At 42.9% G+C, this 21,877-nt stretch overlaps 1 protein-coding gene across 3 annotated transcripts in view; it reads right to left on the reverse strand.

The window, feature by feature from the left end:
- The window catches only part of BicC (protein bicaudal C), a 161,485-nt gene that overhangs the window by 94,132 nt on the left and 45,476 nt on the right, over positions 1–21,877 (reverse strand). For all 3 annotated transcript variants that reach the window (XM_075690386.1, XM_075690379.1, XM_075690393.1), the window contains exons 4-5: positions 12,271–12,350; positions 11,708–11,866 (exon numbers count right to left, since the gene is read on the reverse strand). In XM_075690386.1, coding sequence (XP_075546501.1) covers positions 11,708–11,866; positions 12,271–12,350 — 239 coding nt within the window. The remainder of the gene's footprint in view (positions 1–11,707; positions 11,867–12,270; positions 12,351–21,877) is intronic.

Genomic DNA, 21,877 nt, shown 5'->3' on the forward strand with positions numbered 1-21,877 from the left:
ACTTGTGAACCACTAAAGGCTTATGCCTTAAAATTATATATGTACGCCGCATTAATCACAGAAGAGCAGTGTATCCTACACCTGCGCAGACTACCTCCCATCTATGCTCATTTTTTTTTTAACAGCAAGGGACTGGAACGGTCTGCTTGCCAATGCCATGCACCACTTAGACTCCGACACAGCAATTCAAGGCTGTTCTCAAATCTGTTTTGTTAAACTTTGCCCATTCTTTATGTAATACCCGATCTCTGGGGCCTTTAAGGTATAAGAAATCAATAGAGTACACCTGTGAAAGGTAGCAGGTTAGGCACATGTGCATGAAGTGTCAAGATATTTGCTAGGCTATTCCATTCAGCCCAAAATAGGCCCTGCTGCTTATCAGCTCACCTTTCACCTGCAACTACTTATTGTAACAAGTGCATGTGTGCAAGAGCCACAGGAGACTATACTCCAATGTAGCAGATGGGAGTTCCATAGTTCTTGCACTGGAAGTAGACAAGCAGGGGCTATGTTGAGCTGAGTGAAATAACCTAGCAGGCAATGCTTGGACAGGAGGACACCATGTGCACGTGCTTACCCTCACTGTAACAGTACTCGTGACATAGCACCAACTGTCATGCCGGTTGACGCTCTCATGTGCACAAACAGCTGTGGCAGTGCATTTTGCTGGGTTTGCTGCAGGTCTCCCCTGCCAACAGCTATGACAGTGGGTTCCATGGGCAACTTCATAAGATTTGCGGGAGCTGAAAACTTCAGTCTAAATTTTCATGCAAAAAAAAAAAAAAGACCACTAGGAACGTTCTTATTAGGAAAGTAATCTACTAGTGCACAGTTTTAAAATAGGATGCACCAGATTAAAAGTAATGGTTCCATTATATGTGCAGGATGCAAACTCTTCACAATTAGATAGGCCTTCGCCTTTTCCTATACCTGCCCAGATTTATGAACTTAAATTCGTAAACAATTATTCAGGCTATTGATTTATCTGATCCCAAGTCAAACATGGAATGATAAATTGCCATGGTTTTTGAGTCAGCTATTTTACAGAGCTCATAGGGCTGAAATGAGAAGGCTAGTGAATGGAAAAATCTAAAGCCAATGATTGAGAACTGGCTATTTGTTCATAATACTCAGTTTATAGTAATGAAACACTACATGTGCACTGTTTAACTTTAAATTTTGTCATAGGCTTACTTAAGCATACTGGCACTGCAAGCACAAGAAACAAAGCATGGCTAAAAACCCTATTTTAATTGTGACCATATACTTCCCCATCAGCACAGCACAAGCAGAGCTGAGCTCATGGGGCCCTTAATTTTGTACCCCTATTTTTTGAAGTGCTAGAATAGTGCATCTCAGTTCTAAGTCTTCCTTAAGCGAGTATTCACACTAAATTTGCTTCTAAAGTGACCATATCTTTGCCTCTTCCCACAATTTTTCAGGTACTGGCTGTCTTGTTAAGTAGACACTAGGCAACTACCCACTAGTCTTGCCTCTACGTGACACTAAGGCCCCATAAATAGAGCCACAATGATGTCAGTGCTTTCGGTTTCATGTGGTGCGATACGTCCATAACGACTTTGCATTGGGGTTGGCAAGCACCGAGGAGCAAGGCGCACACTTGCTCTAGCAGCACAAAATGGAACAGTTAATATGCAGCGGAGGATTGCGTGAAACAAGTGCACACTCACTCAAACAAGTTCCTCCCTTTGACCTCGCACAAAGTCCTTAGTCATTGTCACACAATAAGTCATTGTGAAGGAAGAAATGGAAGCCATCTCCATTTGAAGCAAAAGCAGATTGAATGAATGTTTGGCTCCTTGGCCCAAGTACGCAATGAGAGTGGGAGAGCAAGAGATGAGCAATGAGAGCTGGCCTGCTACCATATTGCCAAGAACATGTTAATTACCCTGCATAGAGGGGCTTTCAGTACTTGGTAGGATCATACCATTGAGCATTTGCTACGATCAAACACCCAAGGAAAACTACCTTATTGCAAAAAAGAACAGACGTTTCTTTGCTAATTTGAAATCTTGCGATGCTTAGTGCCTGAAGTACTTAGCACAAATATGAGTTTCTCTTGTCATGGAGCAGACAATGATATCTACATATACATTGCAATATTTTCCAACTAATTTGCTCAATGTTTCATTTATCTTTTGGAACCACGACCCAGAATTCTTCTAGCCAAATGGTAACAGACTGTACTAATAGGTTTTTAATGGTGTGACAAATGCCGCAATTTTTAGTTTCTTCTTTTAGTGGGACTTGCCAGGACCCTTTGTGCAAGTCTGTACATGACAACCATTCCCATCCTCCATTCTAATGAATGACGCCAGCTATCCAAGGCATCAGGTATGGAGATTGATTGGTCTGCTTCTTTATCCTTCGATGACCAGTACACGGTCGGAATGATCCATCTGCCTTCGGTACAATAGTAATAGGGGCAAGCAAAAAATGACGTCGATGGCCTAATGATCCCTGCCTCTTAACAAGCTTTGAAGTTCTTGCCTTAACTGTACTTTCTTTTCATGACAGGCTACACAGCTTTTTTTCTGACTGTGCTGTTGCACAACTGCAACAGCCCCTCAATCCCTGTTGTGGCCTTCAGGATATGGCCCAAGACATATTTGCTCGGGGAACTTCAATGGCACATCTTCCGTACCTGATGGCTTTCTTTGGTAGGGCATTTTGGTCAAACATGTATCTTTCTCAGGTTGTCCAATGGTTATCTCGTCATTCCATAGTATGTGTCTTCACGCTCCTTCTGTGAGGCCGTGATAAAAGGTGAAGTTCACCGCTCGCACGAGTGCTTCCACTTTGAACTTCTGACTTTCGAACGCTAGAGCTGCTCTCTAACTAACATAACGAATAGGTTTCTCAGAAATGATGCTGGTGGGGTCCACTAGTTTAAGCTCATGGATGCACCAGTGTGAACCAATGTTGACATGTTAAGGTTGTTTACAAGCGTCAACACTGTCAGAATGCCCGATTTAACGAAGAACAGTTTATTCAACATATTCGAGAGGTTCCATGGTGCCTTGACTTTGGGAGGTACTACTAGTTATGAAGTACCGAAGCTCGTGTGTATTTGTCGCTCGGTCCAAGTTGTGACCCTTGTCTCCTTTGATGGCACATTCAAACAGGGTCATAACATACGTCAGTGATTGAAGCGATTTGTCCATTGTGCTTGATGACCTAGCTAGAATTTGTTTCTGGAACTCTCGTCATGCCGTGTATAGCAAGGATGATAACAGACGATTCTGGAAGTTTCAGCTCAGCTGTACAACTGAAATGCCACTTTTCCAACACACATTCCTCAATGTTTATTGCTTTGTCTACAATGTGGCATTATTCTAAAGCTGCATGGGATTCTTTTTGAATGCTCGAGATAAACTTCTTTCACTTGTTCCGGGATTCATTCAACTGAACTTAACCAAAGGTCATGCCATTTTCACAACTCTCCACAAAGAAATGCCCGCATATTCTGTATGCGATCTTCGCCAGTCAGCCATTGCTTCATGGAGCAAGCGTACTCCTAAAAATAAAGTCAGGTATGTACACTGGACGAATTTCCATCGAATAAGTCTGGTTTTTGGAAGGGCTGTTCCGTTTCTTGCAGATCTTAGCATAACAAGATCTACCAGCTGCTGCTTTAACTGGCATTTCTGAAAGTGTGTTCATAACGCATAGCATGGTCTGGTGGTGTTATAGCCAATTGAGTTTCACGAGCCGAATTGGGTCCTTTAAAAGAAGTTTCAGACTTGTTCATTGCAGGCAGGAACAGTACCTTCAGCGACGGGGGTCGCCAGCCATAAACCCAGAGGCACTTGCAAAGCTCAGAACAGCATCAGGTGCGGCAACGTCCTCGAGTGTCTTGACATGTTAGTCACTTGTTTTGCAGCCCTCGATAGTGGGTAGTCCCTTGTGGGTTGCGATGTTCATCTACACAGGTTCCCGTTTTTGACTGTGCCAATGTAGAGATTTCACTAGGGTACTGTAGGTAGAAACCATTTATTGCTACCTTCTTCCTAACCTCGTCTTTTTTGTTACCACGCTGGCGATGTGAATTGCCACATACGATATGGATAGAACACCTAGCTTAACAGAATTGATAAAAGAGGAAACCTTGAACATGTCTACTCTAGCAATGGAATACACAAAATATTAGCACTGCAAATAATTTCAGAATTATTTTTGCTTTAGAAAGATGTATGGTAGCAGCTAGTCACACAACACGCAAAATGTTTGTAAATAAGCAGGTTACTTTCAGAACTTTTATAGTACTTGAAATCAGTGAACAAAAATATCGGTTTACTGTTTATTAGCCTACTGCGACATTTTGATAGAGATACATTCAGGTAGTTCTGTGAGGAAAGCATTACTTGCAATATCGTATACGATACATCATGCAGTAGAGGGCAGATTTATTTTCTCACCAAAAGAAGAAATTCAAAAAATGTTTGTACAGGCTATACTCTTCCTTAACACCATTATGGGTGCAGAATAGGTTGAAAAATGAAAATATCAGCAGTGTTTAAGAAGACGACAGAGCAGGGCCTGCCACATTCCAAGAGCTAATAACAGCAGCAACAAACGACTCCTAAGAGGAAGATTTTCTTTCAACTTCCATTAAACTCCTAAAGACTGAAAAGTGAAAATTAACATAAAACAAGGGCTTATAAATGATCCCGCCTAGATATTTAAGCTATCAATGAGCCAGTCAAGGATGACATCAAATTTTCATTAAACTTGTATGAGATTGAGCTGCGAGAAATACTCCATGTCTAAAGCAATGTTCAAGCTGGGTATCGAACTGACTGAACAGGACAAAAAGCTTATTTTTGCATAAAGTTGAGTCGCAAGTGCATTGCCAGCACTTGTGGCTCAACCATGTCAGTTCAAACACATACAAGCCTCCTGCGACTTTAGAAATGTCAGTGCTGTTCGCAGTTTTCTACGTACATATAGTGCATTGGGAGGAAGGCATGTTAGTAATGCACTTGTGAATGCTTGAAATTGACGACAATCAAATACTTCTCTGTTAAGAAGCACTTCCTAGTTTGGTAGCTTTTGTTCCCACTGAAACATAAACTGAAATGGGTGCGATAGAAATGAGGCGATACTTCCGAGGTGTGCTTCCACAACTTGATTTTTAAGACAAAGCTTTCTTTGCTTGCTCTAGTTGCCGTTGAAGATGCTTAACAAAAACAGACATGATCTCCCTTCTTTGTATGTAGCGATTGTCTGGAAAGAAATGTGGGAGAAAAGGAGAACTAGAACAGTGCAAGTTAAAAATTGCATGGCAAAAGTCTCCCAGAGGTACTCTATGAGATTGTTCAGGATTTTCCATGCTGTGGCTCCTCTCATGGCCTTGTCCGCTGGAAACTTGTGGGATGGAAAGTTGCAGGTAGCATGCTTATAATTTTGTGTCGGTGCTGGGTAAAGGCTCTGCACTTCCACATGAGGTGGAAAAAGTTTTCTCGCTTTATGGTATTGCACCTTGGGCATTGATCGAGAGGTTTCTTGTCCACAAGGACTAGAACTCGCCCCTTTGACACCTGCGATCCTGGAATTTTTTTCCTCAAAGCTGTGGCCATCCTTGCACTCCAAGCACACTGGCTGCTTGGATACAGCTTGGATTCCTGCAGGATACAATCCAAATCTTCTGGCAGCAAGTTTCATGTTGCCACCATTCTACAGAGTGCTTGACGACCCTATTCCTCTTCATCTAATATAACCTCTGGCTATTACCGAGTCAATTTATTAGGTCTGTGCACTTGAATGAGGGCCTTGTATGGGGGGTATTGTTCCTTTGCATGTTCTTTGGCAACGTCTCACGAATTAAACTGGCTTGTGTGCTGAATGATGACCGAAAAAATTGCTAGTGAGCACACCTGTGCATGCTCTGCATAAAACATTCAATCACTCCAGAAACCTTGGACATAAGATGTCAGCTTTTACAAATTTGTAAAGTACACAGATGCTTTTATGGAAGAAAGAAAATCAAAGCTGATGAATGTCATTACATTTCCAATTTTGGCCTACACCCTCCTAGACAGCTGGGTCTGTACATTGAGATGCCCCAACTTATACGTTACAGAATTTTGACCAATGAAGTAGTGCCATCTTTTAAAACAGCTCAAAAACAGACGAAGGGCTGAAAAATAGGGGACGTAGGTAAGTGCTCGTCTACCTCCCCATTTTTGAGTCCTTCGTCAGTGTTTTGCAATACGAGTAAATTTTGGCTGTCCATTTTTGTTCTGACGACTGGGGTGTTATGCACACTGCATGAAAAACACAGAGAATACAGTTTACTTTTTTGCTCCATCAGATTGTGATGTCATACTTCATACATTCACTACATGGGTTCCCCAGTGAACCTATGAAAGAATGAATACAAGGCAATGAAGATGACGATACCACTTAACGTGTCAAAACTTAATTCAGAAAAAAAAAAATGCATAGAGGTATTCAATTTTTCAGTGCTGTTTTATTTTCCACATCCCTTTCATCAACATTGCAAAATTTTACAGCAGCTGCATTGGTCTGAAGTATCTATATAAAAAAAAACACTCGAAAGCAAGAACATTTGATAAACTACAGCATATTATCAACTCACTTGAACACAGAATGAAGAAATTAAATGGAAACCAGTAGCAAGTTGCCCTATGCCTTAGCATGCAACATAATTTATGAATATATTTGAGAATTCATTTGCTGACAAAAATCTTAACGAATGCTTTAAGCACAGCTTTGCTTGAAAAATTTAAGCAGTTGCACTTAACTTTTCTTTCGGTGCTTACACTTGCAGCTGCTACATGAATACTTTGGGCAACTAAAGAGTCTACATTTTTTTTCTGCGAGCTGGACTATTCAAGTAGGTGTCATCTTCTAAATGCCATCACAATGCAACTAGTATGTCTAGTGTCATTGCCCATTCTCTTCTATTGTGCATTTTGTTTCGTACCCATGAGACTACAATGGATCTAACTTGTCATTTTAATCTGACTGGAGTCTTGCCAATCTTAAAATTAGTCCTTTGCAGTCACTCCCCACCCAACTAATGTGCTTCCCTATGTTGGCAGGCTGGGCCGCTGTCAAATTCAAAATTCATCATGCCACCTTCATTCGAATATTGGATCACCTGTCATCTGAGTACGAAGCTAACGTCAAGGAATCTGAGGTCTTACGCCTGTATTCTCAAGCCATCCTTGACGTGGAAGCTCTTCCTCCACTCCACCTAGTTGAGCATAGTACCACCTATCGACCAAGGAAGGTGCTACGATTGTCAAGGATTGCCATGGTGTGTCAATATACCGCAGTGACCACATCTCTCAAAGGCCAGCACTGCCATGAACTTTGAGTCAAGGTAGAGTGGGTAGTGGAGGGACGTTCTAGATTACGGGGGTTAAGCTTCCCTTGTCGCAAAGAAGGAAAAAGTGGGATGAAGGTGGACACTGATAGTTTTACCAGAGCCCGAGAGTTGCCTTTAACGTGCACTAATCAGTGGAGTATACGACTACTAGGTCATGGCCTAACTGCTGCTTTCCCATAGGGCAATGGGCACCATTAACCTGTAATTCTATTAGGGAAGCTATTCTTACGAAGTTACAAATACCATCACTGCCTACTGCAGGCCCAACTAAAGCTTGAGCCTGAAGCATCTAGGCTCGAGCCCAGGCCAAACTTATGTAAAACATACTTACCCAGCCCGAGTCCAGCCTGTGGGCCATGCCACGCAAAGCCTGGGCTTTCAGGTAAGCTCAAGCCCACACAGCACTCTAACACTTTAATATCAAGTGTCACTTGTAGTTTTGAAAACAAAATTGGTACGTGTTTTAGCCTGAATTTATCATTAATACTTTGTTGAAAAGGTATCCATGTGTAGAAATCAATTGGATGACATGGCACAGTTAAACCTCAATTTAATGAAGGCAATGACACCTGAGAATTTCATTAAATCAAGATCTTTAATGTGAAAAGCACATAAAATACTCAAGCAAATGGGAAATATAAAGACAACAGACAATGAAGCCAAAGAAAGCATTGGAGAAATTAACTGTAGTTGAAATTGAAATGTAGAAAATGGAAAGGGAGATGAAAGTGCGCGAAAAGAATTTGTCACCGGTAGGAGCCAAACCCACAATCTCCGCATTACGTGTGTGTTGCACTACCAATTGTGCTACAGCGATGGCTAACAATCCGTCCACTAACTTGGGTATTTATATTCTAGATGTAGCCCTGGGAGATGGATAGCATGCGAGGGTTTATTAGCCACGTGCCTACTCTTACAAGATCGCATGCTAAGTGAAGTCATCGGGCAAAAGGATGTTCCACATTCACCCATCTTGGCTCCGAGTGGCACTGGCCAACGCTCCTAGGGCTAGATCTAGTCAAATGAATACACAAGTTAGTAGACAGATTGATAGCCGTCGCTGGAGCACAATTGGTAGTGCAACACACACATACATGCGGACGTTGTGGGTTTGGCTCCCGCCGGCAACACGTCATCTTTTCGTCCACTTTCACTTCGCTTTTCTTTATTGTTTTTTACATTTAAATTTCAACTACACCTAATTTCCCCGATGCTTTCCTTAGCTTCATTGTCACTTGGCTTTATATCCATGATTAACGAAATCAAGCCCATCGGTTCCCCTTCTCTCATTCAAGCGAATGGCATATTGCTATTTAAGAATGAAAAAAAAAAAAATTGAACTTTAGCCTGTGCAGACTTTGTCGGATTAATTAACTGTGAAATAAAGCTGCAGTGAGAAGACTGCACATTCGAACTCTGCTGCGGCAGAAGCTGGCACTATCTGGCAGAGCTGAGGCAGAGCTTACAGTGCCGAGACACTGCAATGAGCAGTTTCGTAAAAAGAAAACCGAAGTAATGCTGCAATACATTGAAAATCTGAAAATTATTTTGTATTGTAGAGCAAATATGATGAAAATAGTACTGTAGTGATACAATTCAGAACTTTCGAGGCATTTTGAACTTAATGAACAACTATTTCTGAACTGGCCAACCTAAAGCCCACTTTAAATAAATATGATACACGCCAGCATAATCACTGGTTAGTGCCTAGATCACGCACTAAGTATGGAGACCAGATGCTATGCAATCTTATTTCAAAGATGTTAAATTATCTTATTGGCACCGATGTGAACAGACAATATGACTTCAACAGACGTTATAGCATTTTTTTTTACTATCATAATGCTAATTTATAGCAGCCATCCATTAGAAGTGTGATTTATCCAATTGTATAACAGTAATCCAATGCTATGTCCTTTCAACACGAGTATATTTTCCCTTCTATTTTTTTAAATGCTTCAGTAATAACTATTGTACCTTATTAAACTTTCTTTTACAATAATTCTGTATTTGTATTGTAATAATTATCCTATCTCATGTTTGATACCTTATGTTTACTATTAGATGTCACTGCTTTGTGGCCCTTTTGTAGGTAATGGGAGCTAGTCAAGCTGCTTTTGTGCAGCTTTTACTCCTACCATCCTTCATATACAACACATGATAAAAGGTTCAATTAAATTCAAAAGGTTTCCTGTGACATGTTCCTTTACCCCTACTGTCATTTTAAAGAATTCGGCATATTGGGAGACATGGAGTTTATTGCTTCTTCATCCTCGAGATATTAGGGGCTATTGGACACTTTATTGAATTAAAATTTAATGAAATCGAGTTCTGTTAATTGAGGTTTGACAGTATTTCAATTTTGAAATTGCCTTAGTAATCTTTAAAGGCGTCTCATACCAGCCAGATGCTAATTTTATAACAGTCATGTAACAATGAGCCTATTTTACCACAAAGCAGGCAATGAATGTGACTGCGCCATGGTCGCTTAGTTATAACCAACATGTCAAGCATATCATGAGTGGGCTACAGTGTATTTGCAAAGCCCAGAAGAACTGCTTTAAGCAAGAAATAATAAATAGTGCCATCACATCGGTAAATTAAAGTAGGGTAATTTCTCATGAACAAGACTCGTCACAACTGCTCCATTACAAATGGCACCTAAAGGGCCCCTCACCAGGTCTGGTGACTAAGCTGACAAGCGCAGTGCATACAATGCATGCTAACGATTGTGTCTGGTAAGTATTGCATCACTATGCACTGCGTAAAGAGCTGAAATTTTAAACCAAGCACCGTTTGCTCTTCTCCCAAGAGCGGTGCACCAAGCAGGAGGGCTGACATATGCGCAAGTGTGTCTATGTATGTCTGTGCTGTGATGTCTCATCGCGATGCAAGACCTCAAGGATTATTCAAGGCAACACCTGTAATCTGTTGCTTCAATAGACGAACTAAAAGTTTACATTAATAATAAAACACACAAACCAAATGTCTGCATGTTTGTTTTACTTCACACCACAGCAAGAGAGATTTACTTCTGTTTCGTCTGCCTGTTCCCACGTTGTGCGGTCACGTGCACAGGCACCTAAACTCATTTTCTACCGTGTTCCAGTGCGCAATCGTGCACTGCTATCCGCCTGTGTCTGCTTCAGTGTGTAGCACTGACTTATACCACTAGTCAAGTGTTCTCGTGCACTAAGTGAAATGAGAACAGCTTGCACATGACACTGTCAGCAGAAGTTAAGTGCAGCAAGAAAGATAGGAAAAAAGAAGGCGGGGCCTGTCACACAATCACACGATCCTTGAGCTCCGGCAATGGAGAACGCAGGGAAGGAATTTCACTTGTGGAGGCTAGGCGGGGCAAGTGGAGGGAGTATGTTGGTGGTGAAGCTCAGCTCAGCTCCTCAAATCAGATTTGTGGCACTGAAATATTTCTATCTCTGCTATTGATGAACAAATTTGCAAAATTCTTGTGGCAGAATGCTCTCTAGAGGGCACTAAACTTCCAGCGTATAGGTAACTGAAATTTTCTATGTGGCCTAGTGAGGGGGCCCTTTAAAGTACAAGGATTCCAGGCAGCTCATTCACCTCGAGGCCAAATGCATATGTAGTCTGAATAACAGGCCATTAGCATTAGATAGAAGTGATTTGAAATCAATAAAAAGGCAATACAGACTTTAGCAGTCATTAAACGAGTGCCAATTAGATGTGAAGCAGACACTAATACCAGCAAGAGAGGGGCTCCCACTGGCCCCAAAAAGAAACCATGTGTCAGGCAGAGTTGACACAAGTTGCCAGATCTAGACCATGGAAAGTGTTTAAAAGAAAAATGCCATTTATCTTAGTACTTCATTGCACAGTGCGACATCTGTGACCGATCTCATTTGTGTTCAATAGTGAACCATACTAGTTTTCGTTGAATGGTTCTTTGTTTGCATGAAGTTTTAATACCTTCTTGCCATTGTCAGAAAGTTAATCAAGAGTTTAAGAAGCATTTTGGAATGTTGATATGTACATAACATGGCTAATAAAATTGAGCAGAACTGTGGCACCATTCCTGTGCTGCAAGGTACCATTCAAGCCAAGCATGATATTTCTGGCAATGCTTTCGAGCTCACAAGATGACATTACCTTACTGTGTAACAGAAGTACACTCCAAGAGATTGGAAGTGAAGGCCCACAGGAGCAATATCTTTCATTCAAATTAATTTCTATGGTAGCTTCTGTAAGTTAATTAGTACAGTTTTTGAGTACATGAGGACATTTCATTTCAAGCCAGCTCAGTAACTACTCACGCTGGTTAAATGTAATGATGCCTCAGCCATTTGATACCTGGTTACTCTTGTCCAATTGACTGTTGCGATTGGAGTCTGGGAAGTGAATATGGCAGCCCGTGTTGTCCATAACTTGTTGGATGTTGTGTCCTCCTTTCCCAATAATGTAGGAGTGGTCTGTGAATGACACATCCATCTTCATGGTCACTCTGTTTCTCTGAAATGCGAGGAGACAAGAACCAAGTTCAGGTCTGACTGTTTTTTAAAGCTTCCTACCTTTGTCATAGCAGCGAGCATGAACGGGACAGGGATAAAGAAAGGACAAGCAGTTTTGTCATCTTTTATGCTTCTGCCCTGCTGGTGCTCTTTTTCACCATAACACTTTACCAATTTGCCCAGTTGATCACCCTTCCAAACTGGTATATTGACAGAGACATGTTTTACTGCAAAATTCGGCCCAATGGAATTATAGTTTTCTTATTTCATGTACTGAAGCATGTGAGTGAGTCGCACGTACAAGTATGCTCCAGGTTCATTTACATAAACAAATAGCCCATTAAGGCACAAACAAAGACAATTCAGTGTTAATCATGCAAGCAAAGGAAAATATCAGAAGAATACTTTTGTGTCAAGCACTTCCAGGATGCTTTCACGAGCTCTGCCAACTGCATCTGGAGATCCGCGAACTTTAACATGTGGGTCTGAAAATTAAAGCAAAAACAGAGGGACAGGGTCCAATAAGGATTGTCACAATAGGAATTTCTTCATGTCAAGTAGTATTAACTACATAGCACCATGAGAAGCGACACGAGCAGGTAAGCAACAAAGAACTTCGGAGATAGAACTTTACGCCCAGAAAAAAAAAATACAACTCTGTAGCAGAGATGCTCAAGGCACAGACAGCGATTTTTCAATTAAGTGATGTTGCTGGTAAGTGACCCCTTACAGAGCCTTGGAGTAAGTTCTAGATCAATTAAGTGTCATTGCAATTCCATTATGTGCAGCCTGCATTGAGCACATCTGATGAAGGTGCGCTCATCAGGCTAGATGCTAAACACATGACGTAAGAATGGCTGGGATACTGCAAGTGTGTATAGCACTAGAGAAAAAAACCAAACGCTGGCAGACAAAGAAAATACAATAATGTTCATGGCATGGCTAAAGTGCAGAAACAGAACACATAGAACCAAACTGTACTACACAACCTATGATCTCAGTCTTATACCGAAACACACAGACTGAGCTGTGCAACTGCTTACGTTACCCAAGCTTCATGTTAGGTTCTGATGCATCCTTGCCCTTCTGATGTTCAGTGGTCAAACAAAAATGTCATTTTAGCAAATGAGCATTATGTACCCAATAGTTGGCAAAACGCATACATCAAACTGAACAAGACATTGGTCAGCAGTTTGCAACTAGCATCATGATTAGATGTCATTAATACAACTTGCAGAACACCATTTCTGGTAAAGTGCTATAAACTGCATGTAACAAGCAAAGGGATGCATTTATATGTGTTATACACATCCAGTAGAGTAAAACCTCAACAATTTATTACCTGTTTACTGCAAATCCTAGATAACTAGAATTTAAAATCCAAATTTTACCAGGCTATCTTAACAGCCAGCTCTGTCTGGATAACAATTCACGAGCTTGGGCTGTGGTGGTCTTCGATGGCTGTGGTGCTGCACCAGCAGTGCTGCCATTTAAGAGATTTTGTCACTAGACTTTAGCTACAAATCTTTCCATCTAGGAACTGGAAGCTTTCTTTAGAGACTTGACAGAATTGGAGACACTGTAGACTTCAAAGTGAAGAAACTTGCTTCGAAAGTGACTTCCTAGAACAATTTTTCAAGAGCTACGTGTAGGCAGACCAAAAAATTTGCTGTATGGTCATGGACCATGATGAAGCAAGAGGGGTTTCCACTTGCAGAGGCTTTGGTTCATTGTGCCGAGAGAAGCAGGCTTTGTGCTCCATGATGGATGTTTGGTTTTAATTTTTTTTTTGAATGATAATATTAAGCAAGTAATAAGAATGATTACCTGTAAAAATTGGATACTTATTAGCGTAGGTAGGCTTGTTCACGCAAGCTTGAAAGCACCACTTCAGGCCCCCATGGCTTTCGATTAAATCACTACTACAAGGAGCTTTCAGGTGGATCAATAGGCAGCAACAAAGTGTTTTATCTATATGCAAGGTCACGCAAGTGTCATCGCAGTGTTAACATGACCAAAGTGTATGTCGAAGAATTTAGTTTTATTGAGTGCTGAAAACGAATTTTCAGGCATGATGTGGACCAAGGGCATTTCCGCACTAGGGAAATCAACCTGAAAGTATATGCAGAATTTCAGTTAGCATCATCGATCATTCTGTACATATATTAGCTAAGCGAAAGTCCTCTACAGCCCGCTGGTAAATTGTTTATTTCTCCCCTGCAAAGGTACTAAACAAATGTGAAGTGTTTCAATAGACGTGTTGTGCTATGTTACCATATATTTGGTTTCAAAAATGCCTGCAATATTTTGATTAGCTCGACAGTTTAGCAAAAATTTAGAGACTTTTTGGTCTCATTTTAGTGACAGTGAACAAAAGTTGGCATCACTGCACTAGGCATTACGAGTGGTGTTCTATGTATTTGTGGCATCTAGTACGGTGCGATGCCTGTCCACATGCTTTAAGCAAGAATGCCAGTGCGGTGAAGTTAGTTTTTGCATAGCAGTAACTTCTGCTGCCAAGTGAGTAATTCTGAAAAACATGCATGATCTCTGAAGCTAAGGATTGTGCAATTGAACAAAGAATTATTGGTGCAGCATTGCGAGAGGAATATGGCAATGCGTGTTACAAGCAAATTTGTGAAACTGATATTCTAGTTGAGATAAGAGGTAGAATTGGACAAGACAGATAACAGGAAGTCACAGTAAGATAATTGGTGCTAAGGCATGAAAAATGTAGTTGAGGGCAGCAGAGGCTTAGATGTAGTGATGCAATTAGGAAATTTACAGCATAGGATGGAGTCAGTCGATGGAAGACCAGGAGAGATCAGGGATGAGGCCTTCATCCTGTAGTGGATATAAGCATACTGATAATAGTGCAGCTGCTGAGGCTGGGAATTGAGCCCAGAAACGCATGTTCAGCAGCAGGCTGCATCAGCCACACAGCCATCAGAACAGGTAACATGTTCCTCACATACCTCATGCTGGAAATGGCACTCCATGTCCAGCTTTCTCAAGTGCAATGGTGAAATTCTGCACGAGTATAGCAGTACGAGAACAGGTCATTGGGTGTCAGGAACTACTGAAGTACTCCAGGCTAAGAGTGCTTAAATTGACTGCCAGAACACACAGGCAGTATGTCCATTTTGTGCATTTAGCACATAAAGCCAATGTGCCTCAAACACTGCAAGAAGTTTTTGAAGAACCTGGTGGAGTATTCTGAACATTGTGCATAACAGCATGTGTGTTTGCTGGAATTGCTGCCAATTGATTGAAATGTTATAAAGTACACTAAATATTAGTCTCGTAAGATTCTCTATGACATCATGCTCTAGTTTGTGCTGTGACATTGTGCATTAACAGATTTCTAGCAAAGCATACTACACTGGTATCTTTTGTTTGGGCAGAGAAACCTGCGATATTTTGTTATACAAAGTTTTATTGTGAACAAACGCAGGAGAAGAAAATAATTTGACAATTCAAAAGCAGCATAGCGTGTTTTGGCAATGTAACTGCAGTAGACATCTGTTAAGAAAACTAGTTGGGCCAACTTTTTATATGTGAGGAATAATGTGCGAACATGTGGTTGGGTTTTTTTTTGGCTTTCCATAGACCAATTGAAAAACAAATCCACTTAACACAAACTACTTATTCAGTTAGCCAAACTTGCGCAGTAGCCACCGACACCTGTTACTCGACTCAACAAGAGGCGCGAATTTGCAGACTTAGAGATTTTGCAGACACTGGCATAGCTCATAAAGGTATCAAATGTGTGGAAACATGCAAGGTTGTTACCACAGAAACAATATAGGCCCTTGAAGTGCCTCAGTAGGCTGGTAATTATGGGGAGGACACTGCCCAGTGTTGTTCCCACATGATACAGCTAAAAATGCCATGAATACTTGGTGCAATATTCTTTTGAACATAAAAACACTCAATTCAAGCAAGCTAGGTTACATAGCTTTGCCAGTGCTGTAAACCTGTACACTGTCACCGAAACAACAATTACTATACTTTAAAGTGCATAAAGCTGGGCAATGTACATGATAAAAATCCAATAGCTTTTTACATCTACCTTTAGAGCTTGCTTTATTCTGTGGCACGGACATTCAGTTAGTTTTGTTTATCATTTCTTTTAAGACACTTATTTTAATGAACATATCTTCAGTCCCTTCAAGTTCATTTTCATGAGAGTCTACTGTAGTGTTTCTTTTATCTCATGGTTCTGTGCCAATCTTATGCCCGAGTTCAAAACAGATTGCATAAAAAATCACTGGTAACAATATTCTAGGAAAAACTTGTATGAAATTGCTTCATTTATATTTAAACATGACGCAAAATGTATTGCACACCAATAGAAATTTAGAGAAATATTAGTTTGGTTAGGGGCTGCTAAATTTTGCCTGCAGTGATAAGGCCATCCCTTGTGCCAAGCGACTGCATATGTGCCCAAGACTTCCATTAAAAGGACGGCAAACTAACTGCGCTGCTGGTCACAACACTCTGCCTTGGTCAAGGAGTCGTGGACAATGCTTACAGGGGGAAAAGTGAAGAACAGGGCTGCACAACGTAGCTTGCAGGTAACATAGAGCCAACGAGCTCAACTGAATAGCCTGCAGTCCAGTTGGGACTTGTATGGCGTGTTCTTGCGGCAATCAAAGTATGCTCATGTTATGAGAAAAACTACACTTCTGTCGCTAAAAGCAATGCACATAATTCATTTGCGGCAATAGGCACACTAAAACAAAGTGTGGAAGCATAAAATCTGGTTGGGAGTTCATAAGAGAGGCACAGGACTACCAAACAGTCATTAAGTTAATAACTCCAAGATTGCATTATTGGTGCATCATCCACAATTGAATCGAACATGTGTTTTCTCAATACATTTCCACCAAGTGATAGCACATAATAGTGCCTGCCTGCATAATAGTGCCTGCTAATAGTGCCACCAAACAGACGCTTTTGTTTGGTGCATTTGGCTTTTGTTTTGCTTTAAATATTTGCTCGCAATGTAGTGCAAAGGGACTAAAGGTCAGGCATGTTATTCTGGCTTTCTACTAGGTTGATAAAAGTAACATGCTCTTCATTGACATATCTTCAGGAGCTCACAATAACATGACCAAAAGCTGGTGGACAGATTCAAAGATAAGAAACTGAGCAATCGCCTTAGTGAACCTTTCCTGGCGATGCTGGAAGACCGACTATACAGCACAGCTAGAGCTGCATCGACCTGCACTGTTCACTGGAACTAAAAGATTTGCAGAGAGTAGCCCACCCCTCTGTTGCAGAGGAGCCTTGATAAAAACGAACACTGAAACGTAGATTGCAACACCTTAAAACTGGTGTTTCCGATCTGAAGCGCCTACATCTGTCAACAGATATTTTCTCTGATAACTCCGAACAATAACTGCCTTCAGTCTTCAATCACTAATGAGACATTACGAAACATGCTGAGCACAGCAATGAATGTCACCAAACCAACTGCCTTTCTGCATTGAAAAGATTCAACCTTTCCGACTAAAGTACAGTCAATGTGGCTCCCAGAGAAGTTGGTTGTGGCCCTCACTGGTATCGAGTTGTGCGACCCTCAAAAAAAAAAAAAGAAAAAATCCTGGCATTTTACGTGCCGAAACAGATTTGATTGTGAAGCATGCCGTGCACCCAATTCATGGTACACAGGCACTTTAAACACCTGAAGTAGGCAAAGAATGCTAATTTCGTTGGAGTCTATATCTAGCCTCTTATGACAACGCAGCAGCCCAAGTTGTCTTCCAGCTGGGGCAACTGGGTATAATCGTGATCACAATGCCATCATGGCGATTCCATTGTCATTCCAGCTTAGTCATCCAACTTATGCAGTCAGGCCTACTACACAAACCAAGTGGCCTAGGTCGTCCAATAGCTTGAGCGAATAGATATGTGCTCGTGGCCATGATGCAGTCATATTCATTGCATCATAGTAATTCAAGTTTTGTAATCCGACTTTTGATGATGACAGGGCAACGCCGTCAGGCATTTGTTGCCGTAACGTCATCATGTAGTTGTGATCGTTCTATCGTCGTCGCTCCAGCTTAGTCCAGAGACTCGTCATGCCGCTGTCACGGCAATTTAGGCAGTGACTACAGTGACGGGGCCCGGCCCCTTAACCACAGTGACGCTGTAGCGACGTCAATGGCCACACTTCTTTCAAACATTTTGTGCAAACAACTTCGAGCACTTCACGACAGGCACTGAACTTTATTAAGGTCCTGAGGAGCGACTCCGAAACCCCCTTACGAGGGAGGAGCAGCCGCGAGCTGCTCCCACGTTGGGACGGGCAGCCCGTGCCTGACCGCCTCATCACACTCTTCTTCCGTCATGAGGTGATCGTGGTCCCGTAACGAGGGGCACCACAAGAGCATGTGTTCTAAAGTTCAGAATGGATCGCCACATTCCGGACAATCGGGCTTGAACGAGTCCTGGCGTGGTGCGGGGGATAGACCCTCCTGTCGATAGTGCATTGTAATCTCGTTCAACGTGTGGAGCCCTTGTGGAGCCCTGCGTCCGCGCCTGCGAGCGGCGTTTCCCCGGCGCGGTGGGAGAGTTCGGGCGCGCAGGCGTGTGCCAGCTCGTTGGCGTTGGCAACGACAGGGTAGACCCGAGGCTGCCCATGTGGGCCGGGAACCAAGTGATGACGTGGGGGGCGACGTGCCTCCCTCGAGACCGAACCCGCGGCGAAGGCCCTGACCGCCGCCCGGGAATCCGTGTAGACCTGCAGTCTGCTTTCGTCCCGGAGGGCGAGGGCCACCGCAATCTGTTCCGCCAGTGTCGGGGACGAGCCCCGCATGGACGCTGTGATCCACCACGGCCACCGCGAACCGGTCGGACTAACCGTATTGGGCGACGTCGACCAACGCGACCGATCATGGATCGCCGCGCCAACAGATCCAAGAACAGCGGCCTACATTGTGTTGCGGGTGCATGTTGCGCGGGAACGGCGAGAGCGTGCCGGCCTCCCGCGTCGAGCGCGCACCGCCTTTCCCTGACGGCAGTGGATTAAAGTCCAGCGCCTCCAGGATCCGCCTCCCCGCAGGCGAGGAAGCGAGCCTTACTACCTGGACCGACTTCTGTGACTCGACAACCTCATTGAAGGTATTGTGGACCCCCAGTTGCATGAGCTTCTCCGTGCTGGAGCCTATGGGGATGCCGAGCACTTCACGGACCGCGAGATTTTATTCCAGTGCTGTCCACAGCACCATGTGAATTTCACGATGTCAGCAACTTCCGTGCAGTAACGGAATGCATTGATTATTATTATGATGATTATTATGGCCCCGTAATACGGCCGTGGCAACTGCCACAAAGTGTAGTCAAGAGTTCGACGAAAGTTCGTCTGGTCAGGTAACATGATGATGAAGAAATTACGGCCACTGACCAAGTCAAGGTGAAAAAACACACAGACGTTTCGGGACCCGTACGGGTTCCTTGATCACACTGTGTGTGATCAAGGAGTGTGATCAAAGAGTGTGATCAAGGAACCCGTACGGGTCCCGAAATGTCTATGTGTGTTTTTTCACCTTGACTTGGTCAGTGGCCGTAATTTCTTCATCGCCACAAAGTGTGTGGAAAGGTGGAGGAACAAAGAAAGAACGAAAGAAAAAACGACTGACTAACGACACATGTGCAGTAACAGATTGCTCTTCTGACTGGCGAAACACGTGTAGGGAAGAGGTGTCCGTTGTGACTGGTCAAGCACGTGCTCTGAAGAGGCCCGTCACTATTGGGGGCGAGCTCCACCACTGGGAGAGCTGGCGCCGCCGTCTGCACGTGATGTGGTATGAAGCATCATGTGGACACAGTCGCCGCGTCGACTGCTTCGGAAGCGCCGAAGCGAGCTGAAAACGAAAGTTTAAGGTCTCCACTTGCGGCTGCGGTTCTGATTTAGTGGGGAGGTTTTCCCGCTTCAGGTGTGTGCTTGACAACACTTGAAAATACCATAATAGGTAGTGGCTGCCTTTCAAGGCGCCCAACATGGTAGGCTACTGCTCGGTGCCGCAGTGCTGGACGTACACAACGGAGCCCGGTGTCAGCCTTCAGACACACAAAAAGCTGCGTGAAGCTTTGATCGCGAAACTTAGAACCGGCAAGCAGCCATTGGCTACAACTCTGTTGTGCAGCAAGCACTTCCCCGAGGAAGATTTGCGATACGACGTCGGGCTGCGATGTTCGATGAATAGCAGAAAGTGCGCACTGAGACGCTCGCCCGCGCGCGTTGCCCGACTGTCATGAAGCTTTGGTCTATTAACAGATTGATGACAGATACTGTATGATAACGTCCACGCAACAATAGTTGCTTGCGTACTGTCAAATGCTCATATGCTGCGGCATAAAGTTCACGGCACGGTGCAAAAACGCGCTTGCAGCGAAAGCAGAACGCGGGCATGCATGCAGACGCGCAGTCGGTCACCGCGAACCCGTGCGATCGCTGCATTGAAGCTTCATTCTCTTATGCTCCATTTGGTTGCATACAAAAGCGGGCATTAAGAATAATGGCGCACTCAAGCACCGATACACACAGCAGGCCACTGTTCAATCAACTAAACATATTGCCATTCGATTTTATGTGTGGGTGTAAAATAGCTATCTATCATTTAAACAATATTGTGAAACGCAATCATCCTTTCCGTGTGCCCATATTTTTTTTCACGTTCTACCAAAAGTACTGCCGCTGGAAATGTCAAACTGCCTCCTGTACATAATGTATGTGGAAAAAAGACTACTTGAATTTGAGTGAAGGCATTGAACAACATACCCACCAAAATAAAAGAAAAAATTTCGGCAGAGCACTGAAATCTTATTTATTGGCTACAAACCACTCATTTGGTACCTGTATTCATGCTTGGCGTTCTGTTCTTTGCGGTTCGATAATTTATGTAACTGGTGATAATTTTTATGTATGCTGTAGTAAAAAACTCTTTTCTGTTAATGTGCTAATGTGTTGCTTTCATCCTCTGTATTGATCCTCCTATGCTTGTACCGCATGTCTATTATATTTCGCATCTGGACCCATCCACTAGCTTGCGGCTATTTGTTCTAACAATCTTTTGCGTATGCACTGTAACACCTATGATGATTATAATAAAGAAAGAGAAAGGAATAATAATATTTGGGGTTTTACGTGCCAACACCACTTTCTGATTATGAGGCACGCCGTAGTGGAGGACTCCGGAAATTTTGACCACCTGGGGTTCTTTAACGTGCACCTAAATCTAAGCACACGGGTGTTTTCGCATTTCGCCCCCATCGAAATGCAGCCGCCGTGACCGGGATTCGATGCCGCGACCTCGTGCTCAGCAGCCCAACACCATAGCCACTGAGCAACCACGGCGGGTAAAAAAGAAAGAAAGTTTACTGTAATGGAAGGGGAACAGTAAAAAAACATTAAGAAAGGCATGGCATACGTTCATGCTTGTGTAGCACTAGACAATGAATATTGTACTGGATTAAGAAAGAAGCAGCGGGTAATTGCTTGCTTAGACGACCGATAAACATGCAGTTCGATTAAATTTGAGAAATGATGATATTGAAGCTTCCAAGACTTCAGAAGAAAAAGAAAAAGACTGAATCATCGCGACGGCACACCACAAGTCGCCGTGATGCTCGTATGCTGCGGCATAAAGCTCACGGCACGGTGCGAAAACGCGCTCGAAACGAAAGCGAAACATTGTGCGAGGACATGCATGCAGACGCGAAGTCTGTCACCGCGAACCCATGCGATCGCTGCATTGAAGCTTCATTCTGTTATGCTACATTTGGTTACACAGACAGACAGCCCACAACAAGAACATATTTCGCATAGTTTTCTCTCGGCGATTGCCTATGTTTCACGCAAACCGGTTCGGGGGAATCTATCGCGGCGACCGCGCACAGTGTCCCAGCTTACCGTACGTAGTAGGTAAAGAGATAGCGTCTGTAAACCATTGTGTGCTTTCTGTTTTTCCAACATTATTATTATTATTTTTTTTGCCACGTGAAA

This window comes from Dermacentor variabilis, chromosome 1 (genome assembly GCF_050947875.1).
Source record: "Dermacentor variabilis isolate Ectoservices chromosome 1, ASM5094787v1, whole genome shotgun sequence".
Lineage (NCBI taxonomy): Eukaryota > Metazoa > Arthropoda > Arachnida > Ixodida > Ixodidae > Dermacentor > Dermacentor variabilis.